Here is a 16906-nt window from a genome sequence, read left to right as displayed (position 1 = left end):
ATAGACTGACAGACGGTTGTGGCGAGTGATACATGGCTACTGCTCTACAATCTAAAGCTCGACCTTGACCTTGACAGCCGAATCGTCCGCCGGCTCGCTCGGCACGACCTCCTCAATGATAGTGACGGTGTCCGGCTCCTGCTTGACCTCTTTGACCCCCTTCTTCGCCTTCTTGTTCTTCTTCTTGTCCTTCTTGCTCTTCTTCTTGCTTTTGCTCTCCGCAGCGTCGGTGTCCGCTGCCCGCTTCTTGTCCAGCTCCTGCTTCACTGCTCCCGCAGCTGCCCCCGCGGCTCCCGCAACCGCTGCTCCCGTGACGGCTGCTCCGCTGGCAACAGCTGCTCCCTGCGTCACAACATCCTCGACTACCCTCCGCGCCGGCTTGCCGGTGAGCCCCATGCGAAGCAGCCTGAAGCTGCCTCCGACCCACCAGGCGGCGAAACCACCCACGCGGTCGAGCACTCGGCGCTTGATGACGTACGCAACGCAGAGGAGGAAGAACGTGAACGCGGCGGCGATGATCGCGCGGTCCCACCAGTCCGCCTTCTCGAGCGCCTTCACAATCTTGCCCGACGCACCCAGCAGGTCGTTGTACCGCTCGTACAGCGACTGCGTGCTGCGAAGTGTCTCGGTGGACGAGTCTGAGGTCAGCTGACATCATCCTTCTCCACCAGCTGGAACTTACCAAGCATCTGGACACTGAGCACACTACGCTCCAGCTCAGCCTGCATTAGCTGCGTCGTTCGTCGCAGGGCGTCCGTGACTTCGTTCGTTTTCGTCTGCAAGGCGTCCTCGCCGCTGATGTTAGCTCATGAACGACACTCAGAGTAGCTCACCCAACTACGCCGCTGCTCTCCTCTATTTCCGGCTGCAATCGCGACTCGTCCAGCTCGTAGCGCGCATCTGCTTTCGCCTGATTCCGCTTGCTGTCGACGAGCGCTGTACGGTATGCGCGGTGCACGCTGTTGTCAGCTCAATACACTGAGAACAAAGCTACGCACCTCGCCCACTCATCCTCAAGCGCCAGTACCTGGCTCAGCAGCTCTTCCCTCCTTGCTCCTGCGAGCTCGGCCGTTTCCCTCGCATCCTCTAAGCCGACGCGCACGCTCTCGAGATCCGCCCTCGCTTCACCGGCAAGGTCGCGCGCCAGTGTCGTAGACTGGGCAAGCCGTGGGATCTGGTACTCGCGCACGTCGGCGAGGCGGCGAGCGAGCGCCGGTAGTGTGTCGAGAATCTCCTGCGCCATCCTCCTGGGATTGTTGTGGAAAGCTGTGATGTGGTCGAAACGAATGTCAGATGTGGAGGAAGCCAAAGAAGTGACGTTTCGACATGTCGATTCTGACGTTTCAGGGCCGGCCAGCCAGGACCGCCATTCAGCGCCGCTTGGCCGATCACCGGCTCCGCACTTGTTGACACGAGGTTGCGTCTTCCTCGTCTTCCTCCATCTATACCCAATGTCCACCGCCGTCGTCGTGCACAAGAGAAGACGAGAAAGGCGACAATGTGCCCGCTACCCCGTGCGCTCCGTCTCTGAAACGGCGAAGAGTCTGCTCCCGCAGCTCAAGGACCTGGACTCGACGACGATCGCCGTGCTCTCGGCCCTTGGAGGTACAGCACTGACACTCGGCGCGCTCACCCTCGGCAAGCGCTGGAAGCGGATACGCAACGCTGACGGTGTACCACCGCGTCTGCTCGACAACCAGGGCTCCATCGTCGGAGTCGTCACTCGGTAAGCTACGAACAATATGGAGGTCTCAGCTGAACGGCAGCGTAGGCGATGGTGACGGGTTTAGGCTGTACCATACCCCTGGACCGTTCTGGCGTGGACCACTAAAGCTGCGCAAAGTCCCAACAGCGCCGAAGGGTGAGTTGTTTTGCGCGCTAGTCCGAACAACTCTAACGAGGAGCAGACCTGAAGAACGAAACGCTGTCGGTCCGCATTGCTGGCGTGGACGCCCCGGAGCTGGCACATTTCGGAAACCCAGCTCAGCCCCATGGCAAGGAGAGTCTCGAGTGGCTCACGAAGACTGTTCTCGGCAAGAGGCTGCGGGTACAGGTCCTTCGGAGGGATCAGTACGGACGTATCGTGAGTGACGGGCACGCAGCTTCAGCTATACTTGCCCTTTTGAGGCTGACAAGCAGGTCGGCATTCCTTATATCACGCGCTGGATTCTACCCGATAAACCTCTTCCTCTCATGATGCTGAAGGAGGGTCAGGCTGTCGTGTACGAGGCCGGTGGCGCCGAGTACGGTAAATGGGGCTTGGAGAAGATGAAGCAGATCGAGGACGAAGCTCGGTGAGTTGGCCAGCCTCTAGCACTTAACTGACGCTCAGTCGCGCCAGACGCGGTCTCTGGGGGGCTAAGAGGATCGAGCTTCCTGGTGACTACAAGAAACGCGTACGCGAGGGCGGAGACGTGCATGAGACAAAGCAGTCGGGGAAGGAGAGCTGGTGGCACATGATGGGACGGTGGCTTGGAGGGAAGACCTGAACAACAACAAACAACATGTAGCACGAAACGCATGCTTCACGAATCACGAATACATACCTACGTATCTCATCTCTATAATCTGCTCTCGCAGGCTTCTGCAACAGGTGCATTGGACGCTGCTCAGCAGACATGTCATGAGGAAGACAGCTGGCAGAGCTAAAACGCGGTACGCGCCCAAGCCGGAAATTGCCTCCGGCCGCCCCGCGTCATCTCGATGTTGTTGACATCGCCGCGCCCGCTGGTCGTCATCAGCACCATCCACCATGGCCACCGTGCCGTTTACGCCGAGGCCGACGCGCCAAAGTGGCCGCTACTTCACGCCGAGAGATTTGCAGCGCGTGAGTGTCATCGATGCTTAGGTGCCTGACATCGAACGCGTCTACGCCGCCCAAGAGCCTCCAGTTCGGACCCCTAGCTGACAACAGTATGCGACGACCATCGCCAGTGTGCGCGGCAAACCGACCGACGAGATTCTTGAGGAACTGGAGAACTCCGGAGATGCTGCTATCCGGGCCCAGATCGGTACGTCTTTCAGCTGGAAGCAGCCGGCCTTAGCTGACTTCAGACTTCGCTCGAGAACACGAACGACGAACGACACCCAGCACCGCTGCGAGCACACTGACGCGGGGTGAACGGGCCGAGTCGCGTGCTGAGACTCGATCCGACAGCCGTGCTGAGAGTAGGACGGAAAGCCGAGCGACCGATCGTGATCGTGAACGTGTGCGCCGAGAACGAGAGCGCGAAAGCCGACCGAGCTCAAGCGGTAGCTACCGCGATCGCGAACGTGACCGCGAGAGAGAGAGGGAGAGGGAACGGGAGCGAGATCGCGGAGAACGACCACGGAGCGACTCCCTAAGACATCGTGAACGTGAGCGCGAACCGCAAACACGTGTGACCGTTGAGGTTGAGGTGGACGGACATGCCGTTGCTGGAACCTCAGCAACAACGTCAAGACCTCCCCCGCCGGCAAGGCAGCTCGAGGGCGTTCCCCTGGCGGTGCAGGAAGCGTGGATCTGCGAGGATCTCATGTTCGTCTTACAGGGCGTCGAAGGAGAACTTATCCGTTATGCTGAGGGGTATGACCCGATGGACGTTGAGCAGCGCCTTCAGGGCGCCCGATGGCAGGTCGATCCTACACTCGGTGAGCTACGCCCTTCGAATCGGCTAAGCTGACATCAGACCCATCGCTGCTCTCGCTCGTGAACCGTCTCCTGCCGATAGCTACGTTCTTCACGTCCGTGGAGGCGTCGATCGAACTCCGTAACTCACCAGAGTATGGCATGGTTGGCCATGCGCTCTCGGCGGGCATCCGCGGTATGCTGAAGGAGTATCGTGTGCTCACGGCGCAACTCGAGTCGTTATTCCTGACGAGTCCGACATTCACGCTGCAAACGCTCTACTTCCACTTGCACCCGACGCTGCACACGATGTCGCTGCTCAGCAGCCTCTGTACGGCGCTCGAGACAGACGAGAAGCCGAACGACGACGACGCATCAGACGATGATGATGATGGGCTCGGCGGCATGGCCGAGGAGCTCGGACTCGGAGGCGCCCTCGGACTCATGCGCAACTTAAAGGCGCAGGAGGGTCTGATCAACGGAGGCGGATTGGTCGTAGGGGGCGAGGTGCTTGGCATCATCTGCGAGCGAGAAGCGACCATGAGCGGGTGAGTTGCTAGGGCACGTTGTTCAACTGACCTCAGTGATCCGACCGCGACGTCTCTGCACTCGCAACTCCTGCTGCACGCCTCGCAACCGTACGCTCGCATGCTGCTCCGCTGGATCTCGACAGGCAAGCTGTCCGACCCGTACGACGAGTTCATGGTGAAAGAGTCTGGGCACATCACCAAGGGTGCGCTCGAGTCGGACTACACGGACGAGTACTGGGACCGGCGGTACACGCTGCGTGATGGAAGCTCGCTTGCGTCCTCGTCAAAGGTGCAAGGCGCGAAGGCGCCGAGTCTCGGCGCTGCCCCGAACCCGCGGCAGGGTACGAACCGGCTGCCGGGCGGAGCGTGCATCCCCGCGTTCCTGCAGCCGTGGAAGCACAAGATTCTGCTCGCTGGCAAGTACCTGAACGTGATGCGGGAGTGCGGCATCGATGTGAAGAAGGACGACGAGGAGGCGGGCAGCGACCAGCCGATCGTCATGAACGAGCCAAAGTATGTCCAGCTTTGTCGCTTTCGGACTCAAAAGCTGACTCCAGGTTCTACAAGCGGATCGAGGACGCGTACATCTACGCAAACCGGACGCTGCTCAAGTTGCTGGTCGAGGAGCAGGAGCTGATCCCGCACCTGCGGTCGCTGAAGCACTTCTTCTTTGCCGACCAAAGCGACTTCCTGACCAACTTCCTCGACCTGGCGCATTCCGATCTGACCAAGAAGAGCGCCAAGCAAGTGTCGATTGTGAAGCTGCAGTCCCTGCTCGATCTGGCCGTGCGCAACCCCGCATCCTCCTCCTCAAACGACCCCTACAAGGACAACCTGAAGGTGACCATGGCAAGCCAGGGACTGTACGACTGGCTGCTGAAGATTGTGACGCACACGAGTTCGCTCGAGGACGGCGAGCTCGACTTTGCCCTGTCTGGGGACACAGGGGCGAAGGACAAGGAGCTCCTGGGCATTGACGCGGTCACGTTCGACTACCAGGTCAAGTTCCCGCTCTCGCTCGTCATCTCGCGCAAGGCGATCACGCGGTACCAGCTCCTGTTCCGGTTCCTGGTGCACCTGCACCACCTCGAGGCGGGGCTGTCGGGCATGTGGCTCGAGCACAAGACGCCTTTGTGGGGCCCGACGGGGAACGGGGACATGGACGCGTGGGCGCGGCGCATATTCGCGCTGCGCGCGCGCATGCTTGCGTTCGTGAGGCATATGCTCGCCTACGCCACGGGCGAGGTGCTCGAGAGCAACTGGCGCGCACTCGAGGCGCAGCTGGCAAAGGTGCAGACCGTCGACCAGCTCATGCGCGACCACGTCGACTTCCTCGACACGTGCCTGAAGCAGTGCATGCTGACCAACTCGAAGCTGCTCAGCGTCTACTCCAAACTGATGCGCACGATCTCGAGCTTCATCGCGTACCATGATCGCAACTTTGTGGCCGAGATGGAGGCGTTCCGGAAGGACCCCGTGCGGGGGAATGACGCGGGCAAGGTTGAGCACCGCTGGAACCAGCTCAAGAAGTTTGAGCTCCACTTTACGCACAACACGAATCTCCACCTCGACGCCGTCACGTACAATGCTGGGAGCGAGAATGTCGCCCTCCTCGCGCTCGTCACGAGGCTGCACCAGACCACCCTCAGACGATAGTAGTCAGTGTGGAGCTCTTTGTATTTGACATGCAACCCTTAATGATGAAGCCCATGTTCGAGCGAGAAACCAAACCCATACATCTTGAAAAAATCCCCTACAAGTTATCTTTCCTCCTGTCTGTTCTCTGTGCTGTCCTACTTATATCAAGCGCCGGCCTGTTTATATGGTGTGGATGGGGCTGGGCGGTGGCGGTGGGTGGGGGTGGGCGCGCGTCGGCGTGCCGAGCGCGGCGTGGTGATTGTTTGTTGTTGGTGTGGGGGTAACTTCGGGCGCCTAAGCGGAGCGGGGAAATGGTAATCGCCTCTCTGGAAAGAGAGAGGAGGGTATCGATATCGTGACAGGATCGGGGAACGCGGAAAAAAGTGTTGAGAAAAAAAAAGAGAAAAAGAAAGTTCAAACTGGAAGAGAGGCGAGGGCGGTGAGCGCCCTTCAAGCCAGTCGAGTTGAAGTGCTGAATAAAGAGAGAGGACCAAAAACAATCGAGAGATGATGATAGTCAAAGCAAAGGAAGAAATGAGTGGGAGAAAAACGAATGGGTGTCGAGAGCCATGGGATCGAATTTTGATGTGTCGCGTAGAAAGTACGCGGCTTAGAAGCACTTGAGCTTCTGGTCCGAGCGCTTGCTGACCTTGGCGTCGACCATGCGGTCGAGCTTGGCCTTACACTGCGCAAGCTCGGTCTTGGACGCCTCGAGGCGCTGTCGGTCCGCGATGCGCTCGTACTGGCAGTCGGCGAGCTCGTTCTTGATCTCGACGAGGTCGCGGCGGAGCGAGTCGCGCTCGCGCTTGAGCTCGGCCATCTCGCGGTTCACGTCGTCGACGCGCACCTTGAGCTTCGAGTTGTTCTTGCGCAGCTCGATCAGATCCTTCGTGAACGCCTCGTTGTCCTTCTGCGCACTGCCCAGCGAGGACTCGAGCTCGATGAGCTTGTCGCGAGCCTCGGTTAACGAAGCGAGCGCCTCCTCGCGCTCCGCAAGCGCCTTCTCGACCTCAGCGACAGTGACGAGGCTCTCGGGACGCAGCGAGACCGCGTGGCCATCGTGCGAGTCGTACTTGCTGGAACGGGCCGACTCGACGCTGCCCTCGTGCGCGCTCGTTCGTCCGGGGAGAGACGCGTTCGTGAGCGTCGGAGACAGGATCGCCTCCCGTCCCGCCGGGAGTGGCGGGAGCGGCGCAGTGGGCGGCGGCCCGATAGGCGGCAGCTTGGAGCGCGAGCTGCGGTCGATCATCTGCTTCGAGTCCCGGTTCTTGGACAGCTCCTGGTTCTGCAACTTGAGGTCGGCCGCCTCAGCGGACAGCACAGAGCAGCGCTTCTCCAGCTCGGCGAGCTTGTTCAGGTCCGCGGAGCGCTGCACCTCGTGCTCGTCCCTGATCTTGGAGAGCTCAAACTTGAACTGGTCTGCCTTCATCTTGAGCTGGCGCTTCTCGTCCTCGGCGGCCTGCAGCTCCTTCTCCATCTCCTCCATGGCCTGCACAATCATGTTGTGCTCCTCGGCAGGCACCATGTCCTCGTCGTGCGAGGCGGCAGCCGCGCCACCGGCAGCACCCGCAGCGAGACCAGCGGCAGCGGCAGCGGCGGCAAGAGCAGCGGGCGACGTGCGCTCCGACAGCTCCTGCTCGGCCCTGAGCTTGGCCTCGTTGGCGGCGGCGAGCTCATCACGGAGCGACTCGACAGCAGCGGAAGAGGCGGTGAGCTCGTTCTGCAGCTTGGACAGGACATCGGCGTGGCGCTGCTCGACCTCGGCGATATCCTTGTTGTGCGAAGCAACGAGGTTGTCGCGCTCCTGCTGGTGGCGCCGTCCCGTGGCCGCGAGCTCCTCCCAGGCCGCGTCAAGAGCCGACTTCATGTCGCTCTCCTCACCGCGCTCCTCGGTATGCCGTGTCTCGAGGTCGGCGAGATTGCGGGCGTGCTCCTCGCGCAGCTCCTCCATCTCTGTCTTGTGCTGGGCGAGCGTCTCCTCGAGCTTCTGTCGGATGGCGCGCGCCGTGTTGTTGTGCTCGTCCTCGAGCGCCGTGATCGAGCGCGCGTGGTTGACAAAGATCTTGTCAATCTCGTCGGCGTGCTCGCGGCGCAACCGCTCAATGACGTCCTCCGTGTCGAACGACGCTGGCGTCGTACCCTGCTCAAGCGTCTTCTTCAGGTACTTGATCTCGGCCTCGCGCTGCTTCAGCTGGGCGTCACGGTCCGTGACGGCCTTCTGCAGCAGGTTGATGTCGATCTCGAGGCTCTGCACGGAGCGCATCGGCTTCGACTCGAAGGGCATCGACTGACGCTTCGGCGAACGGTCGAACTTTGGCGATCGCTCGTACGCGGTGAGAGTACCGTTGCCGTTAGCAGGCGGGCTCCAGGAGTAGCGAGGCGAGTTGCTCATGTACGCTAAGCCGTTGATGCTCTGGGAGAGGGAGAGGGGGCGCAGGATGCGCTCGCTGTTGATGCGGCGCGCGTCAATTGAGTTGGCGCGGAACGCAGCGTAAGGCGAGCGCTGGAGAGAGAGGGGGTCGTCGGTGTGGATCTGGGGGGAGACAGCGCGGCTCGCAAGCTTGGGCGTCTGCAGCGTCGTCTCGCTCTCGCTCGACTCGTTGCCGGTGGATCCGCGCTTGTTGTTCGTGGTCGAGTCGCCGTCGCGCTCCTCGTCCTCGTCCTCAAGCTCCTCGTCGTGCTCTGATGGGGGCTCGAGGGCAGGAGTTGCAGGGTGCTGCATCTCGTGGCGCATCTCGATCTCACGGAGGCGCATGAGGAGGGCCTCGTTCTCCTTGCGGAGAATGTCAACCTCGGACTCAGAGTCCTCAGCAATCGTGCGCAGGGCAGGGGTCTCGGGTGGCGTCGGGCTCGTCGACTTGGGCGCGTCGTGAGACGGTTCAAGAGCAGGAACGGGGACGTCCTTGGCGAGAGCAACGGTCGGGGATACAGCCGACTTCTTCGGCGTGATGTCCGCGTCCCCCGCGGCCTCAACCTCCTCAGGCAGATCGTCGGAAAGGTCGATCTCGCGAGGCATCTCGACGTGCCCATTGGTGGCAGCCGTCTCGGCCTCCTCAGCCTCAGGCTCCTTCACTGTCGGCGTCTCGAGCTTCTCGGGGACCTCTTCGGCAACCTCCTTCGAGCTCTCCTCAGCCGCCTTGTCCTTCACCTCGGCCTTGGCCTCAACCTCAGGCTCCTCGGGCTTTGGAATCTCGGGCTCGCCCTGCTTGGCCTCCATAGATGGCCGGGAGACAATTGAGAGGTCATCGTCATCCTCGTCAACGTCCTCAGGCATGTCGGCGGCGGAGCGGGAAACAGCGACGGTGGCGGCAGAGGCAGTGGCAGCTCCCGCAGCGCCGGCGAGCAAAGTCTGGGCCTTGCTCTTGGACAGCTTGTCCTCGAGCTCCTGAATACGGCGTTCCCGAGACTCGAGCTCCTCCAGGAGCAGGTTGACGTCCTGCTGGTTGTCGACCATGGCCATGCGAGACTCGAGGTCGCGAACGGTGGACTCGCGCTCCTCGGCCTCACGCTCGTATCGTTCAACGAGGTCCGCAAGCTCCGTCGCGCGGTTGTCCGCCGTGGCGATGCGCTGCTCGAGTTGCGTGATGTACGTGTTGCTCTTAGCAGACTCGGCCTTGAGGTCCTGGATCTCCTTGCTGAGGCCGGCGATGACATCGGTCTGGCGATCGTCGTTGTCGGTAAAGTTGCGGAACTTTTGCTCGAGGTCGCGAATGTACGCTTCGGACGACTCGTTGCGGGCAGTGAGCTTCGTGAGACGACCCTGAAGCTCGGTAACATAACTCTCGTGCTCCGAAAGTCGCTCTTGCGTCTTGATCAAGTCATGTGCCTGCTCTTCGTGCGACTGCTCACGGGCGGCAGCCTCAGCACGGAGCATCGCAAGCTGATTGTTGAGCGAGGTGACGACCTTTTCGTACCTGGTGGGGACGTCAGCACTGCCCTGCATGCGGGACGCATCGGCTGGTGGCCCGTTGGTTGTCAAGCAACCAACAGCCAAGGTGTACTCACTCCAAAACGACCGGCTCGATCGTCTCGTTGAACTGCCTAAGCTTGTCGTCCTCCAGCGCGTCCGGATCGCTGAGCGCGACGATCTCCCGACACTTTTCAAAGTACTGGTCTTGTAACTGTGAATGAGTCAGCAAAAGTTGGGGACCAGAAAGATCTCGTGGTACAGCCTTGTAACAAGGCAGCGCCAGGGACGGAAATCAGGATGAGCGATGTACCGCAAGATCGGCCTCTGCCGTCCCTGTCCGCCAGCCCCTAACTCTAAAACTTACGTGGCTGAAGTCGTCCTCCAGATCGGCGAGCTTGTCGGTGAGCTCCATGACTTGACGGGCGAGCGCCTCCTCATCGACTGAAGACTCAAATCGACCGGCACTTCGCACCGCAGCCCCAGGGTTAGCCTCCAGGGTTGAGATCTTGGTCCGGAGTTTGAGCACCGTGTTACGGAGGTAGTCGATGTCGTCCCAGCCCACCTCGGACTGATTCTTGCTGACCGAGTTCTTGATCCTACGCGCGCGCGACGCATAGTTGATCGTGTTGATGGTTTCCGAGATGTTGTACTCGAGAGGCGAGATACAGGCGATCATCGTGGTCATTGCATTTCCGCCGATCGAGTCTGCGATGTCAGCACATGCCGATCCGTTGCTCCGCCCTATTCCAAGGTGCCCCTGCCCGAAGAAGCGGAGCCAGGGCGTTGCAACTCCACCTCTCGACAGGGGCAGACCCGTTTCAAACTCACCTTGCAGCAATCTCGTCAGTTTAGAGTCACGGTACGGAACGTGTCCGCGGTTCTTGGCGGGTTCGGCAACTGCGATGGGGTGTCAGTTACAGTTCTGGGAAACATTACGGGGGCCACGTACGAGCAGAAATGACGTTTCCGAGGGCAAGCAGACCACTGTTGATCGAGATACCCTCCTTCATGCGCTCGGCTTGGGCGCCCGTTCGCTTGAGGCGCTCGGAACCAGCAAGATCGACGAGGTTGAACTTGCTGGTCACGACAACAAGCTCATCCTCGCTGTGAGGCGCCGGGGCGCCCCCGCCCGTGTACATGCTAGATGGGCGCATGAGCTTGCTGTAGCTCGAAGGAGGCTGGGCACGGGTGAAGACCGGCGTCGTAGACCGGGACCCGTTACCTCCGGCAACAGACATCGGCCGCCTTGACGGCGTCATCCGTCCGCTGGGAGCGTCGCTGTTGCCACTGTCTGCCCGGCGGGTCTGAATGAGCGTCAGAGCAAAGATGGCGTGCGAACGCGACGAGGTCTGGTTCATGTTGGTCTCGCCGGTCCTTCGGCGGAGCGATCCCTCGCTAAGGAGCTGCATGACCTCAGACACGTTGGCGACCTTGATCTCGCGAACGCCGGACCACACGATGCGGCCGTCCTGGTTCTCGCGGATCGAGACGGGCATGTTCGTGTTGCTCAGCAGGTCGATGAGGTCCTCATTGTACAGCTCCAGGAAGGAGACGCGGCACTCCCAGCTGGCGCCAGGACCAGACTGCAAGCGGATCTCCTCTGCTCGGCGGAAGACCTGCTCGACGGTGCGGGGAATCAGACCAGCTCGCGAGTGGTCCGACAGGTCGAGGTAGTCCTCTTCGTCTCCAGTCGTTCCATCGAGTACGACTTTCCAGAACTCGTCTGGCCGTACGCGAGGAACGTGACGTTGAAACCGCGAAGGAACTCTTCAATCCTCTCGCGCGCCGTGACATTGTAGAGATCAATCTGGGACGCCTGCTCGCCGAGAACGCGGTCGAAGGTGAACGTCGGGTGCCTTTTGCTGGTGGACGCGACCGACGCAGAACCCGCCAGCGTCGCAGGGTCGACGCTCACTCGGACTTCGGTCGACGACGTCGGGTGAACCAGCACGGACCGATGACGAGACGGAATATTAGGGTCCTCGGGCTCAGATGGGCGGATACGGAGTACTGGTTAGAGTTAGTAAAATTGGACCATGCTTGCAGTGTGAGAGAAGGAGGCGACACCATCCGGCTACGCGCACGCGCCAATGGATAGAACTCCCACTACATGGAGGTGTTGGCCCGTGCTGACGCCGCGAACGCCTTCTTGCCTGGCGACGACGTTGCCGGGGGACGACGCGCCGTGCAGCCGCCTACGAGCACGGTGGCATGTCGTAGTTGTTGCGACACGCCCGCGGATTCTCAGATCTGTACTCACCTACGCGCACCTGCCCCTTGTCCGCGTTGTCCTCGGCTGTCGGTGATGAGCTCCTGTTGCTGCTGGAGGGGACCGAGGGTATCGGGTCGCTCGGCGGCGGTCCGTAGCTGCGGTAGCGGCCAGAGGCGGACTGAGGCCGCGGCAGCTGGGAGTGTGGTGACTGGGGAGTGGGTGATCCCACGAGGGACGCGCGCCGGCGCGCCGGCGAGGGAATGGCGGACATTGCTGCCATGAGATCTGGGGCGGGTCACTCAAAACGTCGCGACTACCGACGTGTCGAAAGCGATCCAGCACAGGTGCTAGGTCGGCTGGCTGTGATCAGGCGACGGACCGTGTCGAGCCGAAGACCCTTGCGGTGGGCAAGAGGCGTGTACCGTGTCGGAGTCGACAGGGGGCGACGGGCTGCAGGGTCGAAAGGAGGGGGAGGGAAGGGCCAAGTGTCGAGATCTTGGCCTCGGACTTGGGCGTTGCCGAGTGATCGATCAGTCGTGCAGGCCAGTCGTGCCGTTGCCCTCGATGAAAAGAGAATGCCGGGTGGCGAGTAGGTCTCGACCGGGCAGTGAGTCTGGAAGCGATGTCGTTACGGTGTCAAAGCAAAGACAATGTTCGTGGGTGGACGAGTGAGTAGTCGGGCAAGCGGTGTTGAATGTGAAAGTGGGAGGAAGGGTGTGAGGGTAGTCGTGCGTGATGCGTGATTGCGTGTGGAAATTGAGGGGGATTTGTGTGTGTACGTGTATTGTGTGGACGGTGTCGATCGAATACTTTGGGTGCTCGGGTTGCGCAGTGTACAACGGAACGGGGCGGCGGGGAAGGTGGGGAGAGAAGAGGTAACTGATGGCGAGCCAAGGTCGATGGACAGCGAGGAAGGGGGGTGAAGGTGACTGGTGACTTGTCGAGATGAGAAAGAGAGGGATGGGACGGCGGTGGTGGATGGGGGCCTGCTGGCGAGGAAGACGCGGGCGGACGGGTGGACGGGTGGACGGGGTGAAGGGGTGGACGGGTCGCCTGGCGAGGGGTGAATGAGTGATCAGCTCGTAATGGATGGTAATGATCGGAAAGTGGTTGCAAAGCGATGGGTAATGGGCTGATAATGGCTGTCTATAGCGCTTGCATTAGGAGAGCTGCGAAGGGGGAAGGAAGGGCGGTGTCGATCGAATACTTTGGGTGCTCGGGTTGCGCAGTGTACAACGGAACGGGGCGGCGGGGAAGGTGGGGAGAGAAGAGGTAACTGATGGCGAGCCAAGGTCGATGGACAGCGAGGAAGGGGGGTGAAGGTGACTGGTGACTTGTCGAGATGAGAAAGAGAGGGATGGGACGGCGGTGGTGGATGGGGGCCTGCTGGCGAGGAAGACGCGGGCGGACGGGTGGACGGGTGGACGGGGTGAAGGGGTGGACGGGTCGCCTGGCGAGGGGTGAATGAGTGATCAGCTCGTAATGGATGGTAATGATCGGAAAGTGGTTGCAAAGCGATGGGTAATGGGCTGATAATGGCTGTCTATAGCGCTTGCATTAGGAGAGCTGCGAAGGGGGAAGGAAGGGCGTGAGGCGCGCGATGGAGACAGGGTGGTGGCTAGGGGCACCCTGGGTGTGGGTGGCCGGGGTGAGGGGGGTCCGGTCAGGATCAGCATCTCGCCAGCCCGGCCAGCCCAGAGCCAGGTCGTACCAGGTAGCGAGGTGCGTGCATGCGTGCGACCGTACGGTACTAGGCCAGGCAGCAGCAGCAGGAACAAGGGGCAGGACGAAAGCGAGCGAGCCAAGGACAGAACCAGCTACTGGCAGAGCGAGGCACGCACCCAAGGCACACGCTCGCAAGTCCTGCGATGCCTAGGAACGACCATCGCTGGGCAGAAAGCGGGCGAACGTTGCTGCGTGCCGGGGGGGCGCTGCTCCCGAGGCATGCCATGCCAGCCAGAGTAGCCATGCAGCCAGACACGACTTTCAGGAGACCCAGGGTCAACCCACGACAGGGTACTCAGGGAAGTCGAGCCCGAAAGGCAAGGGCCGAGAGGCGTGCCAGGCGTGCCAGTTGCCGCAGACCATGCGCGCCCCAGCTATGCCAGACACTGCAGCATGAGAGGAACGCCCGTACGCCCAACCAAGAGGCTGCGCGGGGGACGTGGTCCGAGCGCTGTCTTCAGGATTAAATGTCGCAAGTGTGCGTCCCCAGGATGGTCCAGGGCAAACGGCAGGCCAACCCCTTTGGCAGCTTTACGCGTTTCCTAATCGCTTGTTAATCGACCTATAACATGGCCAGCATGGCCAGATTGAGAGTCCTTAATCCAGCGTATCAGAGCATTCACTGAGCGATGGCAGCATGTGCTGCCAGCTGCTGCAGACTGTAGACCAGCGATGAGTCCAAATACGGCACCCAGCCCAAGGCTGCAGGGCTCCCTGGCACCCCATCGTCGCGGGTTCCTAGCCCGGGGGGTGAAAAAGGGGCTCGAATGGGCGCCAGCCCTGCCAGCCCTGGCCCAACTGACACCCGAGACAGCGTCCCCCATCGTCCTCTCCCTTCTGCGCCCCTCGGGTCTCTTGCTGCCTGCTGCGCTTACTACGGCAGCGCTCATCGACGATTCGACCAGCGTTCCAGTTCGAAGATCGAGAAGACGAGGGCCACATGGCAACCACTCGACCTCTCCCGGCGCCCTGCCCCGGTTGGCCCGGGTGACCCAATCCCTTCTGGCCCTGTCCGGGATCCGTAGATGAGTATTAAGTATTTGCTTTCTATCAATTCACGGTCCTTTGAGAGTTACCACAGATTCCATGCTCCATCGGGCCACTGGAGAGCCAGCGAGCCAGCCAGCAGCGATGCGCGACCCGCGGCTGCGCATCAGTGGCTTCCTGCTTCCCTACGGCTACGCAAGGCTTCAAGGACATTGCAGTTGATTAACCGCAGCCACAAATGATGACTGACATTGGAGAGCTGTCCGTTTGCCTGAGACAGATCTGGACCGACAAACTGCGTCCCGTCTCTTCTCCTTGCGCCATTGCGCAGCACACGGTACAAACAAACACACCTGCTTGCTGGCTGTTGGCTGGTCGCTGGCTGGCTGTTGGTTGGGCTGGCCGGAGTGCACTTGGTCGTCGGCTGGCAAGTTGGCAGCAGGCACTCGAGGAACTCTTAGGCACTGGAGGAACTGCACCAACTTGAGGCACAGTGCTGGGCGGCGAAGCAGGCGCAGATCAAGAGAGCCCAAAGCCCAACAGAGCCCAGCAGAGACCCACTTTTCTCGCTGGCAGCGCAAACGTAAGAATGACAGCATTCAAGCATGCTTTGGCTCGTAACGTTATACTGCCCAGGGAAGCCGAGGGAAGCCGAGCATGCGAGCATGCAAGCAGGCAGACAGGTCCGCAAGGTGTCGTAGGGCCGACTGATTATCGCCGCTGGCCCAGTCGGCTCAACCAACCGGTCCTGGCTGGTCCTGAGGAGAGAACCCGGGGGTGCCGGCGTGCAACATGCTGAGAAGCAACCACGACCCACGAGGCTACGAGCACAAGCATGCAGGCGGTTCCCTGCGTTCCTCTGTTCCTGTCTTCGCTTCCAAGTCTTGCGTACGGTTGCGTACGTTCGCGTACATCCTTGCGTAAACACGACCCGTGAACACAGCACGAGCTTGCTCTTATTTACGACAACGGAAAGCCCGGAGGTACGGGGGTGTGTGGGTGCTGTAAACAAAGGCTTGTCTGGGGTGCTGCTCGGCGCCGTCTCGTCTCATGTCGGCCTTAAGGGCGGCCTCAGTGCCCGCCGCCTCATACTGCGACCAGCGTTCAGCTCGAAGCGAGAAGGGCGAAGGACGAAACGAGCATCGTTCCGGACTCGCGAAGCACTTTTCACCCCGCAGTGCCACTGCACGGAGCGGTCGCGCAAGGGAGCCTTTGCCCCGGACTTTCGAGGGGAGGAAGGAAGGAAGGGGAAGCGATCCGAGGTGCCGGACGTCCGAACGTCCGGACTCTCGAAAGCAAAACCTCTAAACTCTAAATCTACGAGTTCCAGAACTTCTCCACCCCCGCTGGCGATCCTGGCCCTTCTGGCCATACCTGTGCACCTGCCTGTGCACCTACTTGTGCACCTGTGCGCCTGCCTCGCCTGCCTCTGCTATCTGTGATGCGGCGTGGGACATGATTCGGCGACGCGGGCTGCGCGGAGGTAGCTTCCGACTCGGCTTCGAGCCACAGCCCTGCGGCTCACAGTACCTGTCCGACGCCCGACGCAGACGGAACCAGGCTTGAGCCAATGTTGCGCCGAATTGTTTCTTGCTGCTTTAGGACACACTCGTCGGCAGCAGACAGTCGCAGTGGGTCTACCTCACCACAGGAGTCGGGTTAAGGTTTCCGCGCAGAACGCGAACACGGACGCGTCTGGCTTTCCGAGATGCTCTGGCGTCACTTGCCAAACAACACTTTGCTGGATCGCGTCTCGTCACCGCAGTGTACTGCAGTGCCACCAAGCACTCGCTGAAGCGAGGTGGTCGTTTTGAATGGACAACTCGAAACAGGCCACTCGGGCGATACATGACTGCGGACCAGTCACGTCTCGCCGTCGCTGCAGTGGTAACGTAAGTCTGCAATCACGCTAGCCGCCTTTGTTTTCCTGTTACAGCAGACCTACGCGCCAGTTCTGCGCCAACGTAGACCATGGGACATGATACGCCCAACCAGGATGCTGTCAGATGCGGACAGAGGTACAGAGGGGCGAGGGGATGCGATTCGGACGCCCGAATCCAGGAAGTCCAACGTCGCATCAGACGTCCGACGGGCCCTGAACCGCCCGTCGGTTGAGACGACAGGGTGGGAGCCCGGCGCTTCTGACATGTTTCAAGCGACAGGACCCCCTGTCTCTTGCCCTTCGTGGACAGCTTGAGCTGGACGATGCGTGCAGCAGGGTGATGGTGACAGATTACGGAGGGGTGGTTACGCAACTTTTTTCAATGCTGCTGCACGATCGAGAGCTTAGCTGAGCC

At 60.9% G+C, this 16906-nt stretch overlaps 5 protein-coding genes across 5 annotated transcripts; 3 read left to right on the top strand and 2 right to left on the bottom strand.

Moving 5' to 3' along the window:
- Nucleotides 1–51: 51 nt before the first annotated feature.
- On the bottom strand, nt 52–1243 carry A1Q1_04412 (uncharacterized protein; the record flags this gene model as incomplete). Its single annotated transcript, XM_014322778.1, has 4 exons — nt 52–638; nt 683–705; nt 834–959; nt 999–1243. 4 exons carry the CDS (start codon nt 1241–1243, stop codon nt 52–54), a joined length of 981 nt encoding a protein of 326 aa, XP_014178253.1.
- Nucleotides 1244–1451: 208 nt separating this feature from the next.
- A1Q1_04411 (uncharacterized protein) lies at nt 1452–4159 on the top strand (the record flags this gene model as incomplete). The annotated part of the gene is made up of 8 exons (XM_014322777.1): nt 1452–1726; nt 1791–1861; nt 1908–2083; nt 2140–2294; nt 2342–2396; nt 2915–3011; nt 3055–3630; nt 3669–4159. The coding sequence occupies 8 exons, from the start codon at nt 1452–1454 to the stop codon at nt 4157–4159; spliced, it is 1896 nt and encodes a 631-aa protein (XP_014178252.1).
- A 96-nt stretch (nt 4160–4255) lies between these two features.
- On the top strand, nt 4256–5793 carry A1Q1_04410 (uncharacterized protein; the record flags this gene model as incomplete). The annotated part of the gene is made up of 2 exons (XM_014322776.1): nt 4256–4650; nt 4695–5793. The coding sequence occupies 2 exons, from the start codon at nt 4256–4258 to the stop codon at nt 5791–5793; spliced, it is 1494 nt and encodes a 497-aa protein (XP_014178251.1).
- Nucleotides 5794–6385: 592 nt separating this feature from the next.
- On the bottom strand, nt 6386–12168 carry A1Q1_04409 (uncharacterized protein; the record flags this gene model as incomplete). Its single annotated transcript, XM_014322775.1, has 7 exons — nt 6386–9689; nt 9781–9896; nt 10050–10390; nt 10514–10582; nt 10635–11393; nt 11441–11695; nt 11946–12168. 7 exons carry the CDS (start codon nt 12166–12168, stop codon nt 6386–6388), a joined length of 5067 nt encoding a protein of 1688 aa, XP_014178250.1.
- Nucleotides 12169–14015: 1847 nt separating this feature from the next.
- A1Q1_04408 (uncharacterized protein) lies at nt 14016–14647 on the top strand (the record flags this gene model as incomplete). Its single annotated transcript, XM_014322774.1, has 2 exons — nt 14016–14030; nt 14288–14647. 2 exons carry the CDS (start codon nt 14016–14018, stop codon nt 14645–14647), a joined length of 375 nt encoding a protein of 124 aa, XP_014178249.1.
- Nucleotides 14648–16906: the final 2259 nt, after the last annotated feature.

This window comes from Trichosporon asahii (assembly GCF_000293215.1).
Source record: "Trichosporon asahii var. asahii CBS 2479 unplaced genomic scaffold scaffold00070, whole genome shotgun sequence".
Classification (NCBI taxonomy): domain Eukaryota; kingdom Fungi; phylum Basidiomycota; class Tremellomycetes; order Trichosporonales; family Trichosporonaceae; genus Trichosporon; species Trichosporon asahii.
Note: the sequence above shows the minus strand (reverse complement) of the source record. Positions and strands in the feature narration are given on the sequence as shown.